Source organism: Cricetulus griseus, chromosome 4, assembly GCF_003668045.3.
Source record: "Cricetulus griseus strain 17A/GY chromosome 4, alternate assembly CriGri-PICRH-1.0, whole genome shotgun sequence".
Taxonomy (NCBI): domain Eukaryota; kingdom Metazoa; phylum Chordata; class Mammalia; order Rodentia; family Cricetidae; genus Cricetulus; species Cricetulus griseus.
Genome location: NC_048597.1, coordinates 66,922,010 through 66,949,740, shown reverse-complemented (window position 1 = coordinate 66,949,740; position 27,731 = coordinate 66,922,010). Strand labels below are relative to the sequence as shown.

Sequence of the window (27,731 nt, the reverse complement as noted above, 5' to 3'; positions counted from 1 at the left end):
GTGTATGTCTGTGTGCCTGTGTCTGTGTCCATGTGGAGTCCAGAGGCTGACATTGGTTTCTTCCTCCATCCCCCTCCACCTTATATATTAACTTACATATTAACATAGTGTCTCTCACTTGGACCCAATCTAGTCCAGCTTGCCGCTTACTCCGAGGATCCAATGCTGGAATTGCAGGGGAGACACAAACACAAACACACACACACACACACACACACACACACACACACACACACACACACACACAGAGGTGCTGGTGATCCAAACTTCGGCCTTTACACTTGCTTGGAAAGTGATTTTTATCTGCTGAGCTGTTGCCCAGGCTAAAATGTTTTGAAAACAAATGGGGACTTGATTTTAAGAATATGAGGAGGCTGGCTGGACAGTGGTGGGGTACACCTTTAATCCCAGCACTTAAGAGGCAGAGGTAGGTGGATCTCTGTGAGTTCAAGATCAGCCTGGTCTACAAGAGCTAGTTCCAGGACAGACTACAAAGCTACACAGAGAATCCCTGTCTCGAAAAACCAAAAAGAAAAAAGAAAAAGAAAAAAGAATATGAGGGGGCTGGAGAAATGGCTCAGAGGTTAAGAGCACTGGCTGCTCTTCCAGAGGTCCCGAGTTCAATTCCCAGCAAGTGCATGGTGGCTCACAACCATCTATAATAGAATCTGATGCCAGAGAGAGAGAAAGAGAGAGAGAGAGAGAGAGAAAGAGAGAGAGAGAGAGAGAGAGAGAGAGAGAGAGAGAGAGAGAGAGAGAGACTGCTGATCTTCTAGAGGGCCCAGGTTCAGCTTCCAGCACACAACCAGGGGATCTGATGCCCTCATCTGCCCTCTGAAGGTACCCACACATACATGGCACTGGAGCACACACACGATGTAAAACTAAATCTTTTTCTTTTTTTAACAAAAGAATATAAGGCTGGAGATATATCTCAGATCATAGAGTGCTTACTTTACACGTAGTGATGCCCGGGGTTCAATTTCCAGCATGAAAAATATTAAATTTAAAAATTTAAATTTTAGCTGGGTATGGTGGTATATGCTTTTAATCCCAAGCTTGTGAGGTAGAGGCAGGTGGATCTCTCTGAGTTCGAGGCTAGATTGGTCTACAGAGTGAGTTCCAGGACAGCCAAGGGATACACAGGGAAACCCAGTCTTGAAAAACAAAAAAAGAAAAAAGAAAGAAAGAAAGAAAAAGAAATAATAAACCAGACATAGGAGAATTTAAGAGGGTAAGACAGGAATATGTCAGATTCAACGCCAGCTTGGGTGTACAAGTGAGATCAAACCTGGGCTACAGAGGCGTATCCTCTCAAGAAGACAAAAAGTGGCTGAAGGCATGTGCCACTGAGCCCAATAGCCTGAGTTCAACCCCAGGACCTATGCAATGTAGGAGACCTGACTCCATAAATTGTTCTCTGTCTTTTTGTTTTGTTTTGTTTTGTTTTTGTTTTGTTTTGTTTTTCGAGACAGGGTTTCTCTGTGGCTTTGGAGGCTGTCCTGGAACTAGCTCTTGTAGACCAGGCTGGTCTCGAACTCACGGAGATCTGCCTGCCTCTGCCTCCCAAGTGCTGGGATTAAAGGCATGCGCCACCAACACCCAGCTGTTCTCTGTCTTTTACATGCATGCTGTGCTGCCCACACACATATACACAAGCAAAATATATAGAACATAAAAAACAAATATTTTATATGCTTATAATTAAAACCAGTTAATATTTTAAATAAATATAACAATAAATTAAATACTCATGTCTTTTAAATACAAAATAGAAAACATTGTTTAAAAATTAAAAATAATAGACAAAACAAAATCAATCAGGTATGGTAGATCATACTTGTAACCCCAGCGTTTAGGAGACTGAGGCAGGAGGATTGCCATTAACTTAAGGGCAGCCTGAGCTTAGTGTGAGTTTCTAGGCTAGCCTGGGCTGAAGAGAGAAACCTTGTCTCAACAGAACAAAACAAACAAAAATAATGCATCTTGCTTAACCCGGTATATCTAAAATTTGTCATGTCAGTGTAATCAATATTAAATGTGAGATTTGTTTTGTTTTTGTTTTTTTTCTGAACCTTAGACTTCAAAAGCCAGAGCATATTCTGCACCTATAGCCATCTCAGTTTGCACTGGCGGCAGTCACAGTGACTACATGTGACTGACTAATGGCTACCATGTTGTTCCTCGAAGGGTGGTGGTCAGACCACCTGCATCTGCTGGTTGAAAATACAGACTCCTGATCTTGGAAGCAACTCACGGCAGAGCCTGGGCCTGGCATACATAAGACTCAGGATTCATCCCAGCACCAAAGGAATGAATGAATGAATGAATGAATGAATGAATGAATCCAATGAGAAGTCAAATGGAGAAATACGCCTGGAGAAGAGGAGCATAAGAAAGGAAAATGGTAAAGACAGCAGGGTGAAGGACCAGGCAGGGGCCAGGCCGACCTATCCTTGTCTCAGAAAATAATACTTGGGTGACAGATCACATTCCCACCCTGTGCTCCAGTGAGCACACCCAAGCAAGGACTCTGAGACAGAGAATTCTGAGACAGCTGGGACTAAACCTGAGGCCCAGGGGTGATGAGAACTGGGGCATCATGGAGGTAGAAAATAGACTTGTGAGCCAGAAGTTGAGTCCAGTCACAGGGACAGTCACATGGGCCTAGAGTAGCAGAAAGCCTGTCTTGGGGAATTTCCATAATCGGACGCTAGGTACACTGAAGGTCACGGTAGTCAGGAGAACGGATGTGTCAAGAGGCACAGGAGAAAGCATGGTGCTTGGGTAGAACGAAACGTTTGGCTGAAGGGTAGATTTGACCCATTTCTTTCTAGCTCTGTGATCAGTGACATCAAGTTGGCAGTTTGAGATTAGTCACTACCAAAGAAATCAGCACAGAAACCAGCAATTGCTATAAGCCAACACCCCCCACACACACACACATTGCACCCCTTCTACACAGCATTGGAAAGAAACAGTCCCATCTACCAGAAAAGAAACTCCTAGAGAGTGAGGCAAACCCAAGCCAGCTAACCTTTCAAAGTATGAGGACTCTCCCTCTCCCTCTCCCTCCCCCCTCTCTCTTGTAAAGACACATTGCTTTTAAAAATACAGTAACAATACATTCTAAACTTTAAAACTACTTTGTTTCCCTAGGAAAATCTGTAAATTAGGCGATCCAGATAGCCTTGGCCTTTGGGGAAAGTGAGGGGGAAACAAACTTCCAAGACAATGGGGTGGGAGAGGTGAGGTTATCCCCAAATATATGTTTTGAGTCATTTACATTTCCTCTCTTCCCATACATGTCCCTAGATTTAAAACCCAGCCTGGGAACGTTTCCTGGAAAAGGTGAACGGTAAGTTCCTGCAAGCTGGGGCTGCCCTCAGCTCTGTGAGTAGCTGTGGAAAATTCCTAAGCTCCAGGCAAGAGGTCCAGAAAGGGGATCTTTGTCCTTTAGGGTTTGACCTGTTGAAGTTTGGAGTGCTTTCATTCCAAATTCGCTAGAAAGCTGACATTTAGACAGTCAGCTGCCGAAATTTCCGTCTCCTTTCCCTTCCAAGAGTCTCCAGCCATGCCTGGTGAGTGTAGTTGAAGTCACCAGAATTAACCCAAGGGGAGGTGGCTCTCTGGGCAGAGATCAAATCCCCTTGGGATATTGGGGTGGAGGAGGCATTACCATATGAGAAATAAAGTGAGAACCAAGCTTTTCTGGGACATACACAATTTACAAAATGTGCTACATATTTGTAATTAAGTCACAGACTGAGGTTAGTATTATCTGGACTTCCCTTTCACATGAAAGGGTCCACAATCGGAGGTTCCCTACCTGGGAGAGCTTGCTTCAAACTCAAGGAGTAGGTTGTCTGTTCTCTGGAGAACAGCTGCCCAGGTGAGACCCTGGTCACTGATGCGAATCTTACCTGTGATTCTCCCCAGCTTCCCAGCATACATTTCTCCAACAAATCCAGCTATGTGTGCTCCTAGACTCACTCCAATAATATAAACGTCATCCAGAGATGCTCCTTTAGCCTAGAATTCCATGAACAAATTGTGAGAGTTCAAGGAGTTGACCACACTTGCAGAGATTTCCTAGCTGTTTGCTTTGGAGGAATATTCTTAAGTACTTTGTATCTATTGTCTCACTGGGCTTTTTTGTGAACCAGCGTGCATGCACATCTATGCACTTACACGTGGAGTCCAGAGGTCAAAAAGTCACATGTTGGGCTACAGAGATGGCTCAGTGGTTGAGAACATGTGTTGCTCTTGCAGAGGAGCCAGGTTCAAGTCTTAGCACCCAAACAGCAGCTCACATTGTATGTAACTCAGTTCTAGGGATCTGATGCCTCCTGACTTCTTTAGGCACCAGACACACACATTATGTACGTGTGTGTGTGTGTGTGTGTGTGTGTGTGTGTGTGTGTGTGTGTGTGTGTGTACATACATTTGTTTTTTTAAGAGAATAAATAAATCTTCCCTTTTAAGTTAGATGTCTCCCTCAATTGCTCCCCACCTTATTTTTTGAGGCAGAAGTTCTCACTGAACCTGGAATTAGCTGACTTGGTTAGACTAGCCATCAAGCCTTAGGGATTCTCCTCTCTCCCCTTCCCAGGATCTAGGATTACAGGCATGCATTCACTGTGCCCAGATTTTTCATATAGGTTCTGGGGGTTGAACTCAGGTCTTCTTATTTGCACACCAACTGAGCCAACTCCTTAGCTCCTATAGTCTCATTTAAATGTCACAAGAGGGCTGGAGAAGTGGCTCAGTGCTAAGTGGCTCGCCTCATATGTTTTAAGCCTTAGGTTCAATCCCCAGCATGGCAGAAAAAGAGGGACCATTACAGCATACTGCAATGTCGACTCTGCTTCTTCAATGCACAAATGAGGAAACTGAAGCTCAGAGTTGAAGTCATCTGGCCCAAGTAAAGCATTTTTTTTTTGGGGGGGGGGTTGCAGAGCAGGAATCAAACCAGCCTAACCCCAAATGTGTGTCTTTCGGGTCCCCATCCATTCCTGACTCTGCTGGTTGTCAAGCAGGGACATCTTTAGGGATTCCAGATTGGAGAGGGGATGATATTGTATTTTGATGAACTCCTTATGGAGTCACCATCTCAAGGAAAGAAAGAGTGGGGAAGGGGAGACTACACTGACGACAGGCTGGCTGAGCAGCTTGCTCTGAGCCACCCAAATATTACCTGCCTGCTGAGGAGCTTATATACAGCTCATGTCACCACCAGCCACAGTAGTCACCACATGGGAGTCTCTTTGAATTGCTCTGACTTCGTGTAATGTTTTTGTTATAAAAAAAAAAAAAGGCGTGGGTGGGAGGTGGGGGGTGGCGACGACATGTCTTTAATCCCAGCACTCGGGAGGCAGAGGCAGGTGGGTGGATCTCTGTGAGTTCAAGGCCAGTCTAGTCTACAGAGTGAGTGTCAGAATAGGCTCCAAAGCTACACAGAGAAACCCTGTCTTGAAAAACCAAAAAAAAAAAAAAAAAAAAAAAAAAAGTGGGGTGGGCAGCTCATGAGATTACTCATTGAATAAAAGCCAAGGCCCTGCCTTGAGAGGTCTTCTAATGTTGACTGTCACTGTACCACATGCTTTCATTGTGCTTTGGAATAATCTGGACATTAGTCTTTTGGCTATGGAGGTCCAGGCATTTAAACCAAGAATTCTAGGCAGAGCCTCTCCTACTCAAAGACACCTTCATGGTAGCTGCAAGATGAAACTCCTTAACACAAGACTTTTTGTCATTATCTATGGAAGTTTGTGCGGGCATGAAATCTACATTTACAACGATTTTGCCCCATACACCTTCTTGTGAGATAGACGGAGCCACACTCCCTTTCCTGGGTTAACTCAGATTTGCACAATGTTGAAAAACTAAAAATAGCCCCCCACCATCCAACCAGGTGATGATGCCTGGTGGCTTTAAGCTTCCAAACAAGCAGCCAGAGTCATAAAAGAGGTGTCTATCTTACCAACATCTGATCGATAAATTCCTTCAAAATCAGAGCTACTTTTCGGGTCTTGCCAGAGGCGTGGGTGTATATCACAGTCGTCGCTCCTCGATTCCAATCAACAACCACCACGTTCATCTCTTGTACATTGAGCAAACTCTGTACCAACTCCTCCATCCACACTGGAGGGGAGCCTGTCGGCCGAAAGCCATGGATAATGAAGGTAGTTTTCTTGGTCACATTTAAGCTCCCCAGAGCTGTGGAGTTGATGAGTTGTGCACAGGTCTGGTTTCTCTGTGTGTAGAGCATCAGTCTCACATTTAGTCCTGTGCCAACCACTGCACTGTGGAAGCTCAGTCTGGTGAAGGACGGGCATGTTTCATCTGTATCTGGAAATAAGAATTAGACGGCATCACGTAGCGCCTTCTGAGCAGGGCATCACTCCTTGGAGCTCTTATATTCCTCACAGCACCTTGCAAAACCCTAGATCTATCAACATGAAGTGGAAAAGTCATACTTAATCCAGTATTTCTAAGTCAGGATCCCTGGTTTCTCCAGACTCTTTCAAGGTCAAAACCACAAGTTAGCTCAATGAAGCCTTCTGCAACCCTCCCAGCCATAAGCTGTCCTCACTCCCCTACTCCCTAAGCACCTGTGTGTGCCTCACAAACAGCACTTAGCATCCCTTTCAGGATGTATTCCGGGTGTTGTGCATGAGTATGTCTGTCCTGTGAGACCCCATTCTCCTTGAATGGTAATTTCTAACCCGTGTGTCCTCAGGTAGACAGAACACAGCAGAAGAGTCATCAACTGAGACTCCATGGTCTCTTGTGCCCCACCCTCAACTGGGACACTTGTGTGTGCCCTGCCCTGAGCACCTGAAACTGCAGGCCATGACAGCTGGTGCTGAGCCCTTTTCTTCTCAGCTCCTCAAGCTCTCCTGTCAAGCCTTTCGCCCTACAGAACAGCCTTGGAAGGAAGTTGGACTCAAGGAAGACAAAGCACAAACCTGGAAGATCTTTTTGTTGTTGTTTGAGACAGGAACTTAATATGAAATCCAGGCTGGCTTCAGACTTACTACGTAGCCCAATGTAGCCTAATTTGCAGTCCTCCTATCTCACCCTCCTAAGAACTGGGATTGTAGCTGTGCCCTACCACGCCTGACCTGGAGCATCTCTCTGGGAATGTCACTCAGTAGCAAAGTGCTTGAAGACTGCTTTCTTTCAGTTGCTAGGGAATAGTTAGTAACGATATAGTGGAGGAACTGGGCAAGGCCCGGCTTAGTCACTACTCTGTGGTACTGCAGAAGGGCTGGTGACGTTTATGTGCCAGTAAGTACAGAGGGCAGAGGTCACAGTGATGACGTTCCAGTGCTGACACTGGACCTGGAACCCAACTGTGATAAGGAAACTGATAAATATAAAATGAGAAACATGATCTGTCTTCCTGACAAAAGATCACTATAATAAATAGTGTAGGAGGGTTTTGAGAATGTTGTAGCTTAAAGGAGTCCAGAGACAGGATAAATTAGTGCATTACCTTGCCCTGGGGTAGGTCTTGTTGTAGAAAGAAAAATGCAATAAAATAAAGTCAGTTGGAAAATTGGTATCTAGACAATCAGGTAAAAGTGTGGCCTCAGTTTTTAATTCATGGAGACAGATAGTCATTGTGTGGTTCTGATTAAGAATGGCTCCCATAGGCTCATACATTTGAATGCTTAGTCATCGGGAGTGATACTTGCAGGAATTTAGCAGAGTTGCTGTAACTTGGGTAGACAGTAGAGTGAATAGTTGTTTTCTAAAAATACTTTGATCCTGAAAAATCATTGTGGAAAGCAGTAAAGAATCTTTGTGGAAAACAGTGATTGTTTTCCATGATTTCCAGAATTGTTTTTCTGAAGGGGCATTTTAGCCTTCGAATGACTCAAGTCATAAGATGCCTCTGGCACACCTGAGGCTCTTAGATTATTATATACTGCAAACGATACACAGTAAAGGACTAAAGTCATGAGGGCATGTGATGCTTTCCTTTAGAGAGACAGATAGATTAGATTAGGGACCTTGGTATGAGGAAATGCTTTAGCCAAAAAAAAAAAAAAAAAAAAAAAAAAAAAAAAAAAACAGCTTTTTGCAACAATCAATAAATACGCCTTCGTATGGCTGTTCAGAGTTCGGTTCATCAGGGGCTAGACCTTCCTGCTGCCACAGAGGCCTTAAAATTCATCTTGGAGTGACTTCTTGATTCAACCAACCCACGAAACACAGAACACCCCTACAGACAGATTTGAGAAGAGATTAGGAGGTGTGGCCTTGTTGGGATGGGTGTGGCCTTGTTGAAGGCAGTGTGCTACTAGGGATGAGCTTGGAAGTTTCAAAGCCCACACTCAGCCCAGTATTCTCTCTCTCTCTCTCTCTCTCTCTCTCTCTCTCTCTCTCTCTCTCTCTGTCTCTCTCTGTGTGTCTCTCTCTTTCTCTCTGTCTCTCTCTGTCTCTGTCTCTCTCTGTCTCTCTGTCTCTCTCTCTCTCTCTCTCTTCTCTCCCTTCTCTCTCTCTCCCACCCCCAATCTCCTGCCTGCAAATCAGGATGTATCTATCAACTATTACTCCACCACCATGCCTGTATGTCTGTCACTGTGCTCCCACCATGATGATAACGGACAAACCTCTCAAACTGTAAGCAAGCCCCAATTAAACACTTTCCTTACAGGAGTTGCTGTGGTCATCGGGTCTCTTGGTAACAATAAAACAATGACTAAGACATCATTAAAAAAATCCCAATGCTTAGAAAATGTAACTAAAGCATTTGAAGGTAAAGGGACAAATTAATTGACAAGTGATTCAAAAAATATAAGTAACTAACTGGTGATGAAATGTGTGTCACATGTTAGGAATAAATCAATCTAGGGCTGCAGAGTAGGCTTAGGGGCTGAGCACAGCCTGTTCGAGGCCCAGGGAGTTCCCCGAAGAACTAATAAGTAAATTTTTGTAAAGGTTTCTGCTGTTCTCTGTGCTCCCCTATTCTTGTAGTTTTTCTAAAAATGTTTCATTATTCCCAAATAAGCAGAAAGAAGAACAGGGCAAAGATACAGCAGTGGTAGAGGAGGAGATGAGCTGCAGAATTCTGACATCAAAAAGTAAAATTGGCTGTGTGTGAGGTGTTGCTCGCCTTTAATCCCAGCACTCTGGAGGCAGAGGCAGGCAGATCTCTGGGAGTTCAAGGTCAGCCTGGGCTACAGAGCCCAGAGTCTCAAAATAAAAACAAATAAATAAATAAAATATAAAGAAGGAGGAAGAGGAGGAGGTGGCTGCTGCAAAAGCAGGGTGGGAGGTATAGCTTAGTGGTGAAGCATGAGCCTAGCATGGGTGAACCAGAGTTCAATCTCTACTAGTACTAAAGAAGAGAGAGGAGGGAAAGGATGGGGAAGGGAAGGAGAGGGAAGGGGAGAGGAGGGGAAGATGTAAGGAGCAAGTGTGGGTAGATGCTTGAGGCTTTGGCTCAAAGGGGGAATGGAGGAGATTTTAAAATAAATGAAAGGTCAGGTTGCAAGATGAGAGAGGTATAGGGGCTGGAGAGATGGCTCAGTGGCTAAGAGCACTGAATGCTCTTGCAGAGGAGCTGGTTTTGGTGACCAGAATCCACGTGGCAGCTCATAGCTGCCTGTAACTCCAGTTCCAAAGGTTCTGCCATCTTCTTCTGGCCTCCAGAGGCATGAGGCACACATATACATATATACATGCAGCAACATTCATGCAATATACACTATAAATAATGATAAAATATGTAATAATAAATTTAATAAATAATAATAATAAGAGAGGCAAATGATGAGCTCTGGGTCCTTGGGTTTGGAATTTGGCAGAATTTAACTTCTGCAGTAGTACACGGTGCTTTGCTCAAGAGCAGCTATGAGAGGCCTTGGCGAGCTATTCAGAGGTGGAACACACATGCACAGGGCCCTGCAGCCAACTCCAGCCACCAAGAGACAAGGCAAAAGGGCAAATAAAGGTGAAAATTATAATTAATTTCCAGACACAACAGAAAGACCAGGAACTGAATTATTTTAAGTGGAATTATTTGCAAACTGCCCCATAAGGCAATAACCCATGCTCCACTTCACTGAGCAAGGGTAGCTCTGTTGAAAGTGGGGTATAAGCCCCAACACCAAGCTGGAGAGCATCTTTTAAGATGAGCCAGAGAGAAGCTGAGGGACCAGGGATGGGACAAGGGCCCCCAAAAGGCAAGGGAACCTTGGGACTCAACTACTGAGTTCCCTCAATGGAAACCTGAGAACCAATTTGTGCTGGTTAGTTTTTTGTCTACTTGACACATGCTAGAGTCATGGGGTTGCTTTTGGTCATGGCATTTACCACAGTAATAGTGACCAAAGTAATACACAATGCTCTGGACCTGACATACACACTGGTATAGTCAGGCATGGCTCCCATAGTAGGTCAACACTTCCCTTCAGTCACCCCTTCACTTCCTCTTCCTAGAGAAGGAATGCCGTTGTAGAACACGGACTGCACCTGTGTGTTGGGAGAGCCCAACCCGGAATGATAACTGCTTAATTTGTCACCTTGTAGTACAGGAGGTGTTGTGAGATGGGGCTGACCCCCTTGGATATTATCCACCCATAAAACTAAGTTTTGTTCCAGTCTATGCAACTTACTCTCCAGGTGGCCTGGGGAAACCATGCTTGCCTGCCTGTCCAAGAGAGGAATGTGGCTGGCGTTAATCCTGAATGAGGTCATACTGTGGAAGACAGTGCTTACTAGGTGTGTTCACCTCAGGACAGTGGGTCAGAAGCCACACATTCATCTAGGTCCTTGAGAGACTAGAGATTGGTGAGCTGAAGGCTAGCCTGGGCTATTGAGAGAATTTGTTACAGAGGTTGGGGAGAGATATATAGAAAGCACAGGGGACTTCCCATGTCCCCTGGCAGGCCACCGGCCCTTTAACCCCACCTATCTGAAACAAGAGAAATTACAGCTGTCTTTTTCAGATTATTTTGGAATTCAGTTACTCTGAACTAACATCTCCCATACTTACTTCGGTCTTTTGAATGAAAATGGTCCTCATAGGCTCATATATTTGCATGCTTAGTCCCCGATTGATGGAGTGTTTGAAAAGGATTAGGAGGTGTGGCCTTGTTGGAGGAGATGTTATCACTGGAGGGCTAGCTCTGAGGTTTCAAAAGCCCATGCCAGGTCCAGTCTCTCTCTGTCCCTCCCCCCACCTCTCTGTCTATCTGCTGCCTGTGGATCAGAGTGTAAAGCTCTCTCTCAGCTACTTCTCCAGTGCCATGCCTATTTGCTTCTTGCCACAATAATGGACTAACTTCTGAAACTGTAAACAAGCCCCTAATTAAATACCAGACCAATACCAGACCAATACCAGACCAAGAGTTGGCTTGGTCTGGTATCTCTTCACAGCAATAGAACAGGGAAGACACGCCTCTATCCCACAAAAGCTGTCCTCTTACAGGTAGTTTTTTATGTTTTGTTTTGTTTTTTCTTTTTTCTTTGTTTTTTTGTTTGTTTGTTTGTTTTTGTTTGTTTTTCAAGACAGGGTTTCTCTGTGGCTTTGGAGGCTGTCCTGGAACTAGCTCTTGTAGACCAGGCTGGTCTCGAACTCACAGAGATCCACCTGCCTTTGCCTACCAAGTGCTGGGACTAAAGGCATGTGCCACCAACGCCCAGCTTTTAATTATTTTTTTTTTAATTACACTAATGAGGAGTGGCACACATGTGTCATGGTGTAAGGTCAAAGGACACAGTTGTTGGCTCTCTCCTCACACTATATGGGTCCTGGAGATGGATCTCTGGTTGACAGGCTTGGCAGAGGTGCCCTTAACCATTGAGTCATCTCACTAGTCCCCTTGCTTTGGATTTTTTAGTCAAGGTAGCACTATTATAACCCAGGCTGACTTCAAACTCATGCTATGATGCTTCTGCCTCAGCGTCCCTAGTTCTTGAATTAGAGGCAGGGAACACCATGCATGTTCAAAATTAAGCTATTTTATGAGTGTATCATGTACATACTTGGTATTTGCAGAGGTCAGAATAGGGCATCAGATCCCCTGAAACTGGAGTTACAAATAAATAGTTATGAGCCTCCATATGGGTAAGCCCCAATCCTCTGGAAGAGCCAGTGCTCTTAAACACTGAGCCATCGCTCCTGCCTATTCATTAATTTTGCAGTGTTAATGACCAACTCAGGGACTCACGGATGTGAGGCAAGCGCTCTCCCACTAAGCTCCATCTTTGCTTCTAGAACTAAACATTTTAAAAAGAAAACAATGAATTTGTAGTATCTTGGACCATGTCACAAATGAACTTAAGCTACTTGGGGTCAGGTATTGAGTTGCCATGGCTCTTGTATCAAATGTGCCCCTAGTACTGGAACTTTTTGCTGGAGTCAAAATTCTCAGCATAGGAGCAGTAGAGAAAACAGTGAGAAACAAATGTGTTCAATCATTTCACACATACAGAGTTCCATATGTTTTCATGTATGCTAGAGTATTTAAATTTATGAACTATTGTATGCTTCCTAAAGGCAAACAACTTTTGGGCTATTTTGTTGATTGCTTACAAAGTCGAGGTTATTCAGAGTACAAGTAGGTAACCACAAAACATATTAAACTGGTTTTTCAAGCTTAACCTAGTATCTCATAGTTCACTGAAACAGGAGAAATACTTGTGTCCTTTCTGAACTCTTACCCTGAAATAACATTTCTTACTGAGGACTGGAAAATTACAATGAGATGGACTCTGTATACAATACCCATTGAGGAAGGGTCTGTGTATTCTAGTCAGAGGTGGCATAAGTATTATTTATGACCTTCTTTCTTATGTTAAAAGAAACAGATGCTGGGGGCAAGGTGGTGGTGCACGCTTTTAATCCCAGCACTTGGGAGGCAGTGGCAGGTGAATCTCTGTGAGTTCAAGGCCAGCTTGGTCTACAGAGCAGAGTTCCAGGGCAGGCTCCAAAGCAATACAGAGAAACCCTGTCTTGAAAAAAACAAAACAAAAAAACCAATTCAAGTAGAAAATCAGGCCAATCATCAATAACCTTTTTATCTTGTGTAGCTCAGGCTGGCCTTGAACTCACTATGTAGCTGAGGATGGCCATGAACTTCTGACCCTCCTGCTTCTACTTCTTATGTACTGGGACACCACACCCAGTTTATGCAGTGCTGGGGATCAAACCCAGGGCCTCCTGCATGCTAGGCAAGCTGTCTATCAACTGAGCTACATTGAAGTCCCATTGTCCCAATGCAGTCCCATCGAATTTTCTTATAATCTGAGCATGTACATGTACATATCACACCACCCATGGATGCTCTCCTGCTGCACTAGCCGAGTTAAGTCATCATGAGTATTGGCTCATAAGGATGATAGTATTTACCACTAGGTTCCTTACAAAGTTTGCTTTGCACGGTGTCTTAATAAAACACAGTGATTTAAATAAAAAACACAATACAGTTCTGGGGAAAGCATGGGTTTGAGAGTCAGACCCACCATCCACTAGCTGTGTAAGCCGGTGTAATCAATTGCCTAACCTCTCTTGTGCCTCTATCTTGCACTTATAAAACGACCATAATGATGCTAATCTTTCAGGCCATACTACACAGAGGCAGGTTGAATTTGAAACCAAAACCTTGTGTCTTTACATATATGTAATTATTTGAATGTAAAATGTCTTCCACAGGTTTGTGTGTTTGAATACTTGTCCCCAACAATGGCACTGTTTTAAGAGGCTGTAGAATTCTTGGGAAGTGGGTCCTAGCTGAAGGAAGTGTCCCTGAGGGCCAGGCCTTAAGGATTAGAGACTGGGCACACTTCCAGCCTCAGATCTCTGCTTCATGACCTGCTCAGGTGTAACGGCTGCACCATGAGCTTTGCCACCATCATCCCAAGCTGCCCTGCCTTCCTACCATGAAGGGCAGCTTCCTCTCACACCATGAGCCAAAGACACTCTTTCTCTCCTAAATTGCTTCTGCCACAGCAACAGGGAAATTAATTCAATATGCTCGTTAATTCAACATGCTCATTAAAGAGCTGAGGTATGGCTCAGAGGTAGAGCCCAGCACTTTTGAGGCCCTGGGTTCAATCCTCAGCACCACACATGCAAGCGAGTGTGCGCATGAACTAGCACACACACACACACACACACACACACACACACACACACACACACACACAAATATCCTTTGGTATTTTGAACCAACTGAAAACAGTTCATCAACACTCTACTATAAAGGGGGGGAGGGAAGGGAGTCTCTAAATAAAGCTTTGTGTGATTAGGTCTGTTTACACAGCGTCAACACCACTCATAAACTGCCGCAGAAGGAAGTGAAGCTAGCCTGGGCCGCAAAGGAACCGGTTGCTGATTAGAAATGACTTTTTTCGCCAGCAGTACAGATGATAAAACAAAACAACAACAACAAAAAATAACCTATCTTTAAGTAAGTTTTTAACCTTCTGTCCGCTATGCATTTATTTGCAATACTTTTGATACTTTAAATATTGTATTATTGTATCACTTATTGGGAGGGTTAGATGGCTCAGTGGGTAAAGGCACCTGCTGCTAAGCCTAGTGGCATGAGTTTGTAACCCACACAGTGGGAAAGAGAGAACTTGATGCCAGCAAGTTGCTCTCTGATTCCACTAGCACAGTGTGGTTTGTGTATATATGCACACGAATACACACACACAAACAAATTAATTACTTAAATGTAATTTTTTAAGTTAAAACAAACATGGGGCATGAGAGATGGCTCAGCTGTTAAGATCACAGGCTGCTCCTCCAGAGGACTCAGGTTTGATTGCTAGCGCCCGCATGGTGGCTCACAACTATCTATTAACTCCAGACTCCAGGATGCTCTCTTCTGGCCTCTGTGGACACTGCATACACATGGTACACAGAACACATTCAAGAAAACACTCATACACGTCAAATCTCAAAATAAAATTAAAAATCGCTTGATTTCTGACTTTTGGTGTCCCATGTCTTGGATGTTGTTTCTGGGGGTGTTCAAAGAATTACAAATCATGCCTAGGAGGTTCCCAGAGCACATAGTAGATACTAAATCATTAGCAACTGTTGACGACAGCCTTGGAAATTACTATTTACTACCTAGGGTGGTACACAGACTTGAAATGATGCTGTCAAAGTGGGCTGGAAATAAATCCTAACATAATTATTATAAATTTTCTAGGTCAATTCTAAGCTTCACTTATTAACATGCTTTTATGATTTTAACAGTTTCAATCGGTTTACAAAATTGAGTTCTACCGTCTTATCCTTTACATTTTTTTTATTTAAAAAATTTTAAAATGTCACAGCTCACACCTGGGTAGGAGTCTGTATTCTCCCCCCCACCCCCGCCCACTTTTCGGGAGGTTTGGGGTTCTAACTCAGTTCTCAGACTTGTGCAGCAGGTGCTTTTACCCTCTCAGCCATCTCGACAGCCCCTCTGTGTGAATCTTAAAACATCTTTGGGCATTTAGGAAAAGCATCAGAATTAGTTTAATGAGTATGTTTCCTTTCCCTCTTTCTGGAGTGTGTGGTGTGCATGTTTATGTGTGTGCATGCTCACATGTATGAGTGCACTAGTGCGTGCAGAGGCCAGAGCTTAACAGGCATCTTCCTTAGTTGCCCTCCACCTTAAAAATTGAGTCAGGAGCCGGTCGGTGGTGGCGCATGCCTTTAATCCCAGCACTCGAGAGGCAGAGGCAGGCGGATCTCTGTGAGTTCGAGACCAGTCTGGTCTACAAGAGCAAGTTCCAGGACAGTCTCCAAAGCTACAGAGAAACACTGTCTCGGGAAAACAAAAACAAAAATAAAACAAAACAAAAAAATTGAGTCAGGGTCTCTCACTGGAACCTAGAGCTCCCTGACTGAGCCAGACCAGCTGGCCAGCTTGCTTAAGGATCCTGTTTCTGCCCTCAGAGCTCTGAGGTTGTAGAAAAGCCTCCATACCCTTAGGCAGTTATGTGGTAGGAACCTACTTCCTTTTCACACAAAGCTTGTGACTGTGAATTCTGGCATAGCTTTTGTTTGCTTGTTTGTTTTTTGAGACAGGGTTTCTCTGTGTAGCCTTGGCTGTCCTGGAACTCATGTAGACCAGGCTGGCCCCAGACTCAGATTCGCCTGCCTCTGTGCTGGGATTAAAGGCTCTCTACAAGGACTGAGAGTGAATTCAGCTCATTTTGCTAGCTCACCCTAGAGACTAAGATTTTCTTTTTTATCTTATTACCTTTTTTTGTATTGGAAATTGAACCCAGAACCTCATATACATGCTAGGTGTGTTTATCCTACAACTGAACTACATCCTCAGCCTGGCAATGAATAATTTTTAAGTTATAAATCTACCATGCAACATTGTAAGGAATTTATGTATATGAAATTATGGAGTCTGTAATAATAATGATTTAAATACACTTAAATACACGAAAGTATAACAATTTACCCTTGCTAAAAATGTGAAAAGGAAAAAAAATGAACAAGTTTTTACATTTAAAAAAAAAGTTACTTAAGTTCATATGGGTAGAAAGACACAATTTAGTTATGACACAAATTAATACTACTGTAGCCTTTTCAAGTTAATTCAAAGAACAGCTGGATCTATGATTAATGAAAAAAATCAATATAAGAAAGCTCATTTTATCCATAGCTCCTGGCCTCAGAAATGGTCACATAGAACTTTGGAAGTCCATTAATATTTTTTCAACGCATTGGCTAAAAGACCTACCTGATTTCACCAAGCACAGCAAACTGATAAGAAAGTACAGCCTCAACATAGGGATCAAGAGATCATGTGTCCCAAACACAAGATGTGGCCCACTCAGCAGACAGAGCCCGGCACAGTCGGGAGTTTGGGAGTTGGTTCTCCGGGAGAGCTCACTGGGCTAATCCCCAGTTAGTGACAGCAGGAAGTCCCCGAGGGAGGGACTGCAGCCCTGCCAGGATCTTTGACTCCGCCTCTTTGCAATAAAAGGTCTGGGATTTTCGGCTTGCACAATTGGTGTATATGTTCATGTTTCATTTGCATCGTGGTTCTTCGTGGGCGGTTTACTAGCTGTTTGGCTTGGTGTGTTGAAATCAACCTAATTTGAGAGCCTTCTCCCTTATGAATGAAATGATAAATCCTGTCAGTATTCCCCTTGACTTCGTACACAAAACCACTTTACTGTGTTAATTCACACAGTAAACTGTGCACAGAACAGTTTCCACAGAACAAGTCTTTAAACTTTTATTAATAACATTTCATTCAGTTCAGTTATATGGCTGTGTTTACAAACGTATCTATGCCGCACACTAAAGACCTTTTTACTTAACCATATTTTCCCTTCTTCCTATCCAGAGTCCTTGTCTCACAGCTGAATTTTCGTTTTTTGTATTTTATTTATTGGTGGTAGGCAGGTGGGTGTGTGCCATGGTCCCCATCCTCCCTAGTAGGGGTCAGAGGACAATGTGTTTGATCCTCTCTTTCCATCATGGAGATCTTGGAGATGGAGCTCACATCCCCTCAAGCCTGTGGGAAAGCAGGAAGCATCTACACCTTCCTAACCTTTCTAACGTCTACACTAGGTGTAACTAACCCAGCACTGTGGGTCGGGGCGGGGGAGGGGTGAACAGTGTCTACCCTGTAGTAAGCCATGGAGTAGATGAGGGTGGAGCACTAATGACAGGCTACCCTGCAAAGTGATTAGTCCTCTTTCTAGTGAAATCCTTCAGACATCAAGCTTCTGGTTACTTTATAAGCTTAAAAATGATAAGAAAAAAAAAAAAAACCCACACTGTCATCCAAACATCAGGCAAAGCCATTAGTCTACGTGTCAATTGTCAATGTGAGGTGCTTTCCTGACTCAGGTGACACATGCCATTCCCAGGGCCTGAGGCAGGAGGACTGCAGGTTTGGAACCAGGCTGGGCTCTATACCAAGATCCTGTCTCAAACAACGGGGTGAGGGGTTGTTTGGGGGGACACCGTCTGACACAATACATCACCTCTCATCAATGTCTATGGAGTCCTTGCATTTAACTACTAGCAGCTACTTGCAGCGGTGACCAAGGAGTGAGTTCATCACAACCACCGGGGGAGCTTTTTAACAGTACAGCGGTGCCTGCATGGTAAAGCCAGCACTCAGAAGGCTAGGTGAGAGGATATTAATTTCAAAGGCCAGCCTGGGCTCCATAGCAAAGACCCTCTTTAAAAGGAAAACAGAAAGCCAGTGTCTGTTTCTGTGTCACACCTGAGACCTAATGAATGTGAAGACTACTGGTGTGCTGGTCCACTAATCTGAATTCAGGTCCCATATCCTCCACTCACTACGTGTGTGGCCTCAATAAATAAAATATTTAAGTGCTATGTGTCTCAACTTTCTCAGTCATGAAATGAAGATAAGATCACTCAACTCAGGGTAATTACACAGAGGTATTGCAGCTGAAGTCTTATGCACTGTGCCTACTGCCAAGGTTAATTACTCCCTCCACTTGGTAATTCCATTTACTGTCTTTCTGGCCATACAGCTGGCATGTCCCCTCCCTCTGAAGGCATGCTGTGGAGCTGAGAAGGGCCTTCAAGAGGGACTTTAAGTCCTTTTGTGAATACTGCAGGAACACACTACAGTGTGTTTTGCTATTGTGGCCTGTTTGAATTAAGGGACTGTCAATAGGATACGCAAATCAACACCTGCCAGCTCTTCCACTTTGCATTCTAAGCCTTGCTCATTTGAAAACACTGACTCTCTGAACAGAGAATCGTTCCTTCTGTCTCTTTAAGGGACCTGCCCTGGAATGTGCCCCTCCCTGTCAGGTCAGTGTAGTTCCCTGATAAATATTTGTTGAGTTCCTATCAGTTTTGAGTGCTTATCTGGACTTAGCTAATGTCCTTTCTTTGGGGGAAACTAGCCAATCGTATAGGAATAAGGGCCATCCTCTGTGTGTTATTAATGGTTAGGACACAGAGGTTCCCCTAATTTCATGTCCGGTGCTCCGTTTTCCTTTTCCTTCCAGCATTCAAAACAGCAGAAAATCAATGGAGGAAGCTGTCCTTTGTTTTTTAGATAACTAAAAATGTTGACACTGTAATAAGAAATACCAACTGTGTAATAGGAAAACAGAACACCCCAAAGGTGGGGGAGAGGAGAATAGAGTAGGTGTGGGTATAACCAAACAGCACAAGGAGTTTTATCGGTTTTGTGGTTGGGGATGGGATCCAAAGCCTTGGCTCAATAAGCAAGAGCTCTACTGCTAAGCTGTCTTCTTAGCCCTGCAAGGGATTTTTTTTTTTTTTTTGGTTTTTCAAGACAGGGTTTCTCTGTGTAGCTTTGGAGCCTATCCTGGCAGTCTTTCTGGAGACCAGGCTGACTTCGAACTCACATCGATCCACCTGCCTCTGCCTCCGGAGTGCTGGGATTAAAGGCGTGTGCCACCAACAACGGGCTCCTGCAAGGGATCTTTTAATGGTGGAATACTTTTGTATTTAAAACTGAGGCAGCCACTACAGAAAGCCATGCAATGAGACTACAGAGAAACACATACACACACACACACACACACACACACACACACACACACACAGGTGCATGTAATGCTGACAGAGTCTAAGCTAGGTCTCTGGGTTGTGCCAATGTCCACCTTCTGGTTTTGATAGCATGTTAAGATGTAAGAAGCTGTGCTGATGGGGAAATGGGTGGGTTTTTTTTTTTTTTTTTTTTTTTTGCATTTTCCTACCAACCAATAATTATTTCAAAGTGAAATGTGTTTTTAAAACGTAAAAAATGGGTCAACTTTTAGGGTCATTGAACAAACATTAATTTAAAAATATTCTGAGGAAGCTCTGTCTTTATCTCCATTAGCTAACCAAGATTCTCTCAGTCTGGTGGCCGTAATAAGGGACCACAACTCACAGATATCATTATCTTCTCAGTCCAACCTATCATCATCATCATTTAGTTTAGTCTTCTAAGACAGAGTCTCATGTAGCCCATGCTGGCTTCAAACTTGCTATGAGGCCAAAGCTGGCATTGAACTCCTGACCCACTTGCCTCAGCCTCCCAAGTGCTGGGACTGTATGTGTGAATCACCGTGCCTGCCTCTGCAGCCTATACTATGTATTATGTATTTGCCCTTTCTTTTTTCCCTATTTTCTCACTCACCACAGACACCAGAGTAGAAAGTGGCAGGCAGGCTTCTACTATGTGGACCGGAAGGGCAGGTATGGAGGCCGGATGGAACTGGGGAGAGGTCCTTTTATTATTCTCTTTTTCGACAACCAGGAAAGGTGACCTGTGTCCCCACCCATCTTGGTCTAGGGCTATGCTGCCGTATGACTCACTGTAACACCCTTTTGTCAACCTGCTTGTTTCTCATTTGGAATGCAAGTTCAGAAAGATGAGTCAGTTTGCTCAACTCATATCCAACAAGAGATTAGATTTATACTCCCCAAACCACACGTTTCTCCCTCCCTCCCTCCCTCCCTCCTCCCTCCCTCCTTCCCTTAAATAGCTTTCTTCCTTTAAATAGTGGGTTTTGTTCATTTGTTTGTTTTATACCTGTTTTGTTTTGCTTGCTATTACTGAGTGTAGAATATTCCGTTATACTGTATGAATATATGTCTCTGTGCTTGCTTTAGTAAAGAAGCTGACTGATCAATAACTGGACAGGATAGGTTACGAGGAGAACAAAACAGAGAATTCTGGGAAGAAGAGCGGAGTCAGAGAAGTATTGAGCAGATGAAGACAGAAGCAAGTTGGACATGCTGTACTGAGAAAAGATACTAAGCCATGTGTCAAATAGTAGATAAAAATATATAGGTTAATTGAAAACGTAAGAGTTAGCTAGTAACAAGCCTGAGCTATTGGCCAAACATTTACAATTAATATTAAGCCTCTGTAGTTACTTAGAAGTGGCTTGTGGGACAGCCCTTCCCCCCTCAATAGTTTTCAATTCTATTTCATTTTAATTTTTTAAAAATATTTTTAATTATTGATTCTCTGTGGTTTTACATCATGTGTCCTGACCCCACTCATCTGCCCTCTGCCCTTGCACTCCCCCCAAAAACAAAATTTAAAGGTAAAAACAAAAAAAAAAAACCACAAAAAAAGAAAATAAAAATAAAACAACAAAAAGACAAACTTTAAAAAAAAAAAAATCTCGGGCCTGGAGAGATGGCTCAGAGGCTAAGAGCACTGACTGCTCTTCCTGAGGCCCCGAGTTCAATTCCCAGCACCACATGGCAGCTCACAACTGTCCAGTTCCAGGGGGATCTGATACCTTCACACCAAAGCACATAAAATAAAGTTAAATAAATTATTAAAAAAAATCTCAACTTGGAAGTTGTGTGGCTCAGTGAGTCACACAATATATCCTTTAGTCCATGCATCTTTAGTTGTACTTTGTGTTCAGTGCAGTGAGTCTGGCTCCAGACCTCTGGCTTCTGCTACACTATTGATGCTGGGCCCTCACTGGGACTCCTCATGGAAACCCTGTTGTTGCCTAGTGTCATGCAGATCCTGTAGCTTTGGATCTGCAGGTCTGGCCCCTCCACATGCTCCAGCAGTTCTTAGATGAGGTGGATGTTGGGGTGAGCCAACACATATCCCTGGGTGGTAGCTGGGTTGGTCAACCTACCAGCTTTCCCCCATCATCACCACCCAGACAAGCTCTCCAGCACTGCCCCAGCTAGCTCACCAAATTTAACAGACAACAAAGAGCAGGAGCCAGTTCTCCTGCTCTCATACCTGGGGTCCAGCTCACCTACACCACCGGGGCCAGCTCCACAGTTTTGTCCAGGTAGGGCGCAGGGCCTACTCTCCAAACTGATGCACTTGGTAAGAAAGGAGCAGGAGCAGCTAGCTCTTCCATTCTCGTTCCCAGGCCGGCTCTCATACCTGAAGGGGGGAAGGCATATTTCCTTAACCCTTGCCACCCGAAGGCATATTCGGGAGAAGGTGGGGACAGCTCTCCTGATGTCACACCCACAGGCCAGGCTCACCTGTGACCCTGCCAAAAGTGTCAGCTCTATTGTGCTGCCCAGGTATGGTGCCAGGCTGGGCCGGCTCTCCTGAGTGCTGCTGGTGGTGGGGGTCAGTGGCAATTCTCCACTCTCATGATCTCAGGGCCAGCTCCCCCATCCACCACAGGTGACAAAGGGCAAGGGGGAGGGGGCAGGGAGTACATCTTTCCCTCTCCTACTCCACCATATGGGGGTGGGGGGAATGGGGAGGCCTCAGACTCCAGCCACTGCATTCCCAGTCATTGGGAATTCTCTTTTCAGGACCTAAGTTTTTAAACTTTTATTAATTTTAAATTTTGGTCCTCCACCCCAACATGTGAGCATTTTGAAAATCCCAAAACCGGACCGATGTGTGAGCGCTCTTTGTCTTGGTCTGTCATTTTGTGTTATTTTGTTGTCTGCCAGTGTTCTGTGTTTCTTTCTCTGGGATAGTTGTTTGTTTGTGATTATGTCTACTAATCTCCTTTATTTTCCCAAAAGGGATGAGGCAAATAACCTCTGCCCCCCCTCAAGCATTACATTGAAAAGAAGACAGCCTATCTATCTCTGTTGCCCTCGGCCTGTAGCACTGGGGCAATGTGGGCCAGCAGGGCTGTGGGGCAGCATGCTTGTGTGGATGGGGGTCCCCTCAGCATGCCCTGGGGGCTGCCTGCCTTGACTTCTGGGCAAATGTGGCTGAGGGTTGCCTCTGTTGTCCAAGCGCGGGGAATCATAGGGTTGCTAAATTATGGCAGCTGTGTTGTGATGCTGTAGCAGGACTACAATGGAGCAACCTGTTACAGCTGAACACTTCCCTCCACCAGGGCTCTATTGGTCATTCAGATCCCATGGGTTTTAAATATCTGTCATCATTTAGAGGGTTTGGTTAAAAATTATTATTGGTTAGAGTGGAAAAACAAACAAACAAACAAACTACTGCTAGTCTCAGGTACAGGTTTTTATGTGTTAATGTAAATTTAAAGTTATTTGAACATGTTAGGTTAATTCTGGTTAAAGTTTTGCCTTGTTAGAAAGTTTTGTCTATTTCCTGAGAAAGTTGTGTATGCTTGTTTTGTTAAAAAGTTTTGTCTGGTCGGGAGGCAGAGGCAGGCGGATCTCTGAGTTTGAGACCAGCCTGGTCTACAAGAGCTAGTTTTAGGATAGCCTCCAAAGCCACAGAGAAACCCTGTCTTGACAGTGACACAGAGGAAACCTTTAAATAAGCATGCATGAGTCTATGGAAGGAAGAGCCATAACCTGTTAAAATTAAAACTAGTTAAAACTAGTAACACTGGGAATTGATAATTTAAAAACTGTGCATGGGTAATTCTAAAAAAAATAAAAATACCAATTTGGATTGCCATCATTTTTTTAGTCAGTCACATGACTGGTTGCCACTTTGCTGGAGTTTAAAAAAAAAAAGAAAAAATGTCTTTCACAGCCATCTTGATTAGAGGTGACCACATTAAATGGGCCTAACTAGGAGACAACAACAGATCTCCAAGGTATTTTGGGTTGGGGTAGATTTTTATATGATAATTTATGTCCTGTCCTAAGAACAAGGTTTACAAAAAAATAAAATTTAAAATATTAAAGCTACACCCCAATGCTTTTACACTCAAGAGTGTACCTTGCTCTGGCATCTAGACTTTGTAAATTTAAAAGTCACTCAGGTGATAATGGTTTTAGAGACATGAAGGGTTCATGGGGGACAACTGAGGTTTGCAAATGTATGACAGGACTAGAGTCCCAAAGAAAGTCGTGTTACAAGGATGGACCTTAACACTTTTAGAAACGCCAGTGCCAGGTGACAGTCATCAGAAACACCAACTACAGGAAAATAGGCTAAGATCTAGAAGGCAGGCTATGTATATGCCAAAGAGGTGATCCAAGTCTCTCTAAAAAAAGGGGGGGTACTTATTTTTGATATTGCAGAAAGATATTTGAGAGATTTTAAATTTTTTTAAAAAAGAGTTTTTAAAATGTTTACATTTAGTGTTTGTTAAGTCCTACGACCTGGTGTCGTAGTACCAGCAGTACCAGGATGCCACAGCTGAGGAGGAGGGAAGGTTTGAGGAGGAGGCAGAAGAGGAGGTGGCCTAGAGCAGTCTTAAGCAGCTAAAGCATGGGAGCAGTGTGAACTCCTTATTCATTCACAGCCTGTCTGCTAGCCATGTCCCCTGTGCATTTGCTGTCCTGTCCTGACATCACTTGTACAGATACCACCATTAAAGCAATTCATAGCATGTAAAAAAAAATATTTAGATTTATAAGGCTATGGGAGATTTGTGCTTATACAATGTTTTATATTTAAATTTAAAATAAAAAGCTAAAAATTAAGGTCACAGCAGTAAGCCCCAAAGGTTAGCCAAAAACTGGAATGTTTATTTCTTGTGATGCAGCAAGACAATGGCCTAAGCCTGGCAAAGGGCTTGGAGCATCTTCAAAGCCCATGGGGCTCAATCCTTTGGGGGCTGAAAAGCCTTTTTACTGGGGTACCCTAGGACCACCTGTATGTCAGATTTTGCATTGATATCAAGGGCAGTGCTAGCCCCTAGGCTCCCTCCTGTTCCCATTTCACCCTGGGCCCTTTCCCTTCTCACCTTTCCTGGCTCTCCCAGGAGACAGCCTTAACAGCTTGATACAAACTTGTTTTGTTTTTCCCTTGAAATAGCTAATTTGGTTTATTAGCTTCAATTCAAAAATCATTATTTTTAGAGCTAAACCTGACAGGAATGGAATGTAAAGTCCTCGTCTTATAGAAGCTGATAACAATCTTGTAGATTGTTACAGAACACAAGTTAACAGTCATCCTTATAAATAATCAAGTTCTTTAATTAGAATCAATTAATTACAGGGATTGAATTTACTTAGTCCCTTGTATATGTTTCCAAAGGTTAAGCTTAAAACAAGTAACTAGAAACAAAGTTGTCTATTCAAATATACCTGGGAAGTCCTCAAATACTTCAGAGATCTACAAAATATGACATGTAAAATGTTGATTAAAAAGCTTATTATATCAGACAGAGACTCCAGGATCCTAACAGTGAGCCAAGATCTCCAGAGAAGAGTTTGGGGCACCACGATGTCTCTACCTGGATTATGAGGATGCTGACACTGGGTGAGATGCCCCAACACCTGTCACCAGGACCTGGCCCAAACTGTGGACAAGCAACAGGACACTGAAGAATTGATTACATCACTTTTGCCTAGACAAAATAAGGTTGGTCTTTTCCATGTCCCTCTTCCACAGAAAAACCTCTCACCTTATGGGCCTGGAGAGACTGTTGCTCTGATACTTCTGCCTCCAATGCTATGGAGAACTAGGTATGGCTGAGTGGGTATGGACTGGTCCCTGTAATTTTTAATAGATTTGAAAGCTGCTTGGAATTTATCTTTCTTGGATCTCTGATAGTATTGATGGCTAGGCTAGCTATAACTTTGTCAGCTTGGCAGCATCAGACAACCAGATCCTTCTGAAAGGCTGTGTCGAGCTTGTTAGCTCATTTTATATATAAAAATCAAGCCTTAATATGGGTCCAAAAATGTCTTGAGATATAAATACAAATTATAAAACTATAAATAAATAATTTAAGATATAAAAATGTTTCAGATTGTTTTCCTCTTCTGTGGTATAAAAGTTCAACATTTAATAAAATTCTGATAAACTGGTGAACAATGACTACTTACTGCTCAGGCACAAGCTCAAGATTTTCGGTTTATTTTGGTTGCCATCTAAATATAAACTTAAATGTGCTTCTTGTCAAGCCGAAGATATCTCTGTCCAATCTATACCCAGCTCTCAGGACAGAAAAAAAGTGTACATACTTCTAACCCAAATCTGTAGTTTTTGCTAGGACTCAAAGTTTATTCCTGCTGTTTTACCAATACCCATTACCTGCTTTTTCTACAATATGGGTTTCAGTACAGATTGGTAATACTAATATATCTAAAACTTTTATGTCTTTTTATAAAATAAAAATTCATATAGGAATTAGAGAAGCAAAAGCATTAAATCTTGGATCCACCTCTCATAGGTCAAAGGGACTCCAGATAAATATAGCCTAAGTTTCCCTGCCTGTCGATTCTTGAGGATGGGATTTTCTCTCTCCAGGGTCTTGGGACTCTGTGATCTGGGCATAACAGTAGCTGGTTTTCCCAGGGCTAACCACAAGAATCTAGCATTGTCATTCAGCAGTCTCTAAGGAATACCTGAAGCAGGCACAGGGCTGTCCACCTGAGAAGCAACTCCATGGAAAAGTCCCACAGTTTGGGAGGTCAGCTCTGTGACCTACTAGGTCCTCATTTGGAATGGTCAAGAGCCATCTGGAGCTGTCTCTGTCCAAAGGATGTTCTCTCTGAAACACCTCTCTTTTCACTGTCTTTGGTTTCAACTTTGTCTTCTGACTTTCCTTAAAGATATCAAAGTGTGTGTTTCTGTGTGTCTCTGTGTGTATGTCTCTCTGTGGTGTGTGTGTGTGTGTGTGTGTGTGTGTGTGTGTGTGTGTGTGTGTGTGTATGTCTGATGTATGTAGCTCAAACTAGCTTGAAACAGCCTATCTAGCCCAGACTGGCTTTGAAACCAACAATTCTGCCTCAGGCTTCTGAGTGCTGGAATCACAAGCATGTACTACCATATCTGCCTTCAAAGGTCACCTCAGATCTATATTTTAATCATACCATTTTGAGAAAATCTAAATTTGGTGAAAATCAATTCAACCATTTTAATTGTTTTTGTCTTTTATTATTGTAAAGGTATATAAGTTTATGCTAATTTCATGTTCATCATCACTCATCATGATAACAGATACTACTTTTGCAGTGATTCTAGAATACTATTCTGTATTTAGAACTATAACCTGGGTCTCCGTGTGATCTTTTTGTGATTACACTGTGCTGAGCCTCAATGAAGTCCTACATTTAGGTGTTCACTTAGCACACAAGTACTCACACATGCCAGGTCCCAGAGAAGGTCCCTGCCCCAAGATGTCTCATGCCAATGGGGGCATTGGGACATCAGTAGTCAATCCAACTGTTTTTAGAAATTCAGAAATTTTAGGGGTTGAGCAGATGGTTCAGAGGATAAGATCACTTACTGATCTTCCAGAGGAGTCAAATTCAATCCTTCCCACCCACATCAGGTGGCTTACAACCTACTAACTCTAGCCCCAGGGACTCAGACATCCTCTTCTGGCCTCTGCAGGCACCTCCACACACACACACACACACACACACACACACACACACACACACACACAGGCACCAAAAACAAATACATAAGCAGACACAGACAAATGCAAATAATTTTAAAGTTAAAATAAGTCTCAAAAAAACAAGAATATGCGAACTGAAGATACGGCTCAGTGGTTAAGAGCACTGGCTACTCTTCCAGATGACACAGGTTCAATTCTCAGTGCTTGCACCGTGGCTCAAAACCATCTGTGACTCCAGTTCCAGAGGATCTGATGCCCTCTTCTGGTCTCTGCAAGCACTGCATGCCCATAGTGCACACCAGAAAAACACCCTACCCACAAAGTAAAAATAAACAGTTCTTCGAGTCCAACGCCTTAACCACTCGGCCATCACAGCCGCAAATAAATGGTTCTTTAAAAAAGAAAATCAGGTCCGGGCAGTGGTGGCGCATGCCTTTAGTCCCAGCACTCACTCTGTGAGTTCGAGCCCAGCCTGGTCTACAAGCGCTAGTTCCAGGACAGCATCCAAAACCACAGAGAAACCATGTCTCGAAAAACCAAAAAAAGAAAGA

The 27,731-nt window shown here is 43.4% G+C and overlaps 1 protein-coding gene across 4 annotated transcripts in view; it reads right to left on the bottom strand.

The window, feature by feature from the left end:
- Positions 1-27,731, bottom strand: part of Liph (lipase H) — a 63,511-nt gene that overhangs the window by 28,211 nt on the left and 7,569 nt on the right. For 2 of the 4 annotated variants that reach the window (XM_027413008.2, XM_027413009.2), the window contains exons 2-5: positions 21,730-21,863; positions 16,719-17,093; positions 5,984-6,351; positions 3,924-4,032 (exon numbers count right to left, since the gene is read on the bottom strand). In XM_027413008.2, the coding sequence (XP_027268809.1) occupies positions 3,924-4,032; positions 5,984-6,351; positions 16,719-16,767 (526 nt within the window). In that variant the 5' untranslated portion in view covers positions 16,768-17,093; positions 21,730-21,863. Of the gene's footprint in view, positions 1-3,923; positions 4,033-5,983; positions 6,352-16,718; positions 17,094-21,713; positions 21,864-27,731 lie in introns of all 4 variants that reach the window. The other 2 variants (XM_027413010.2, XM_035444694.1) reach the window with 2 other exon arrangements.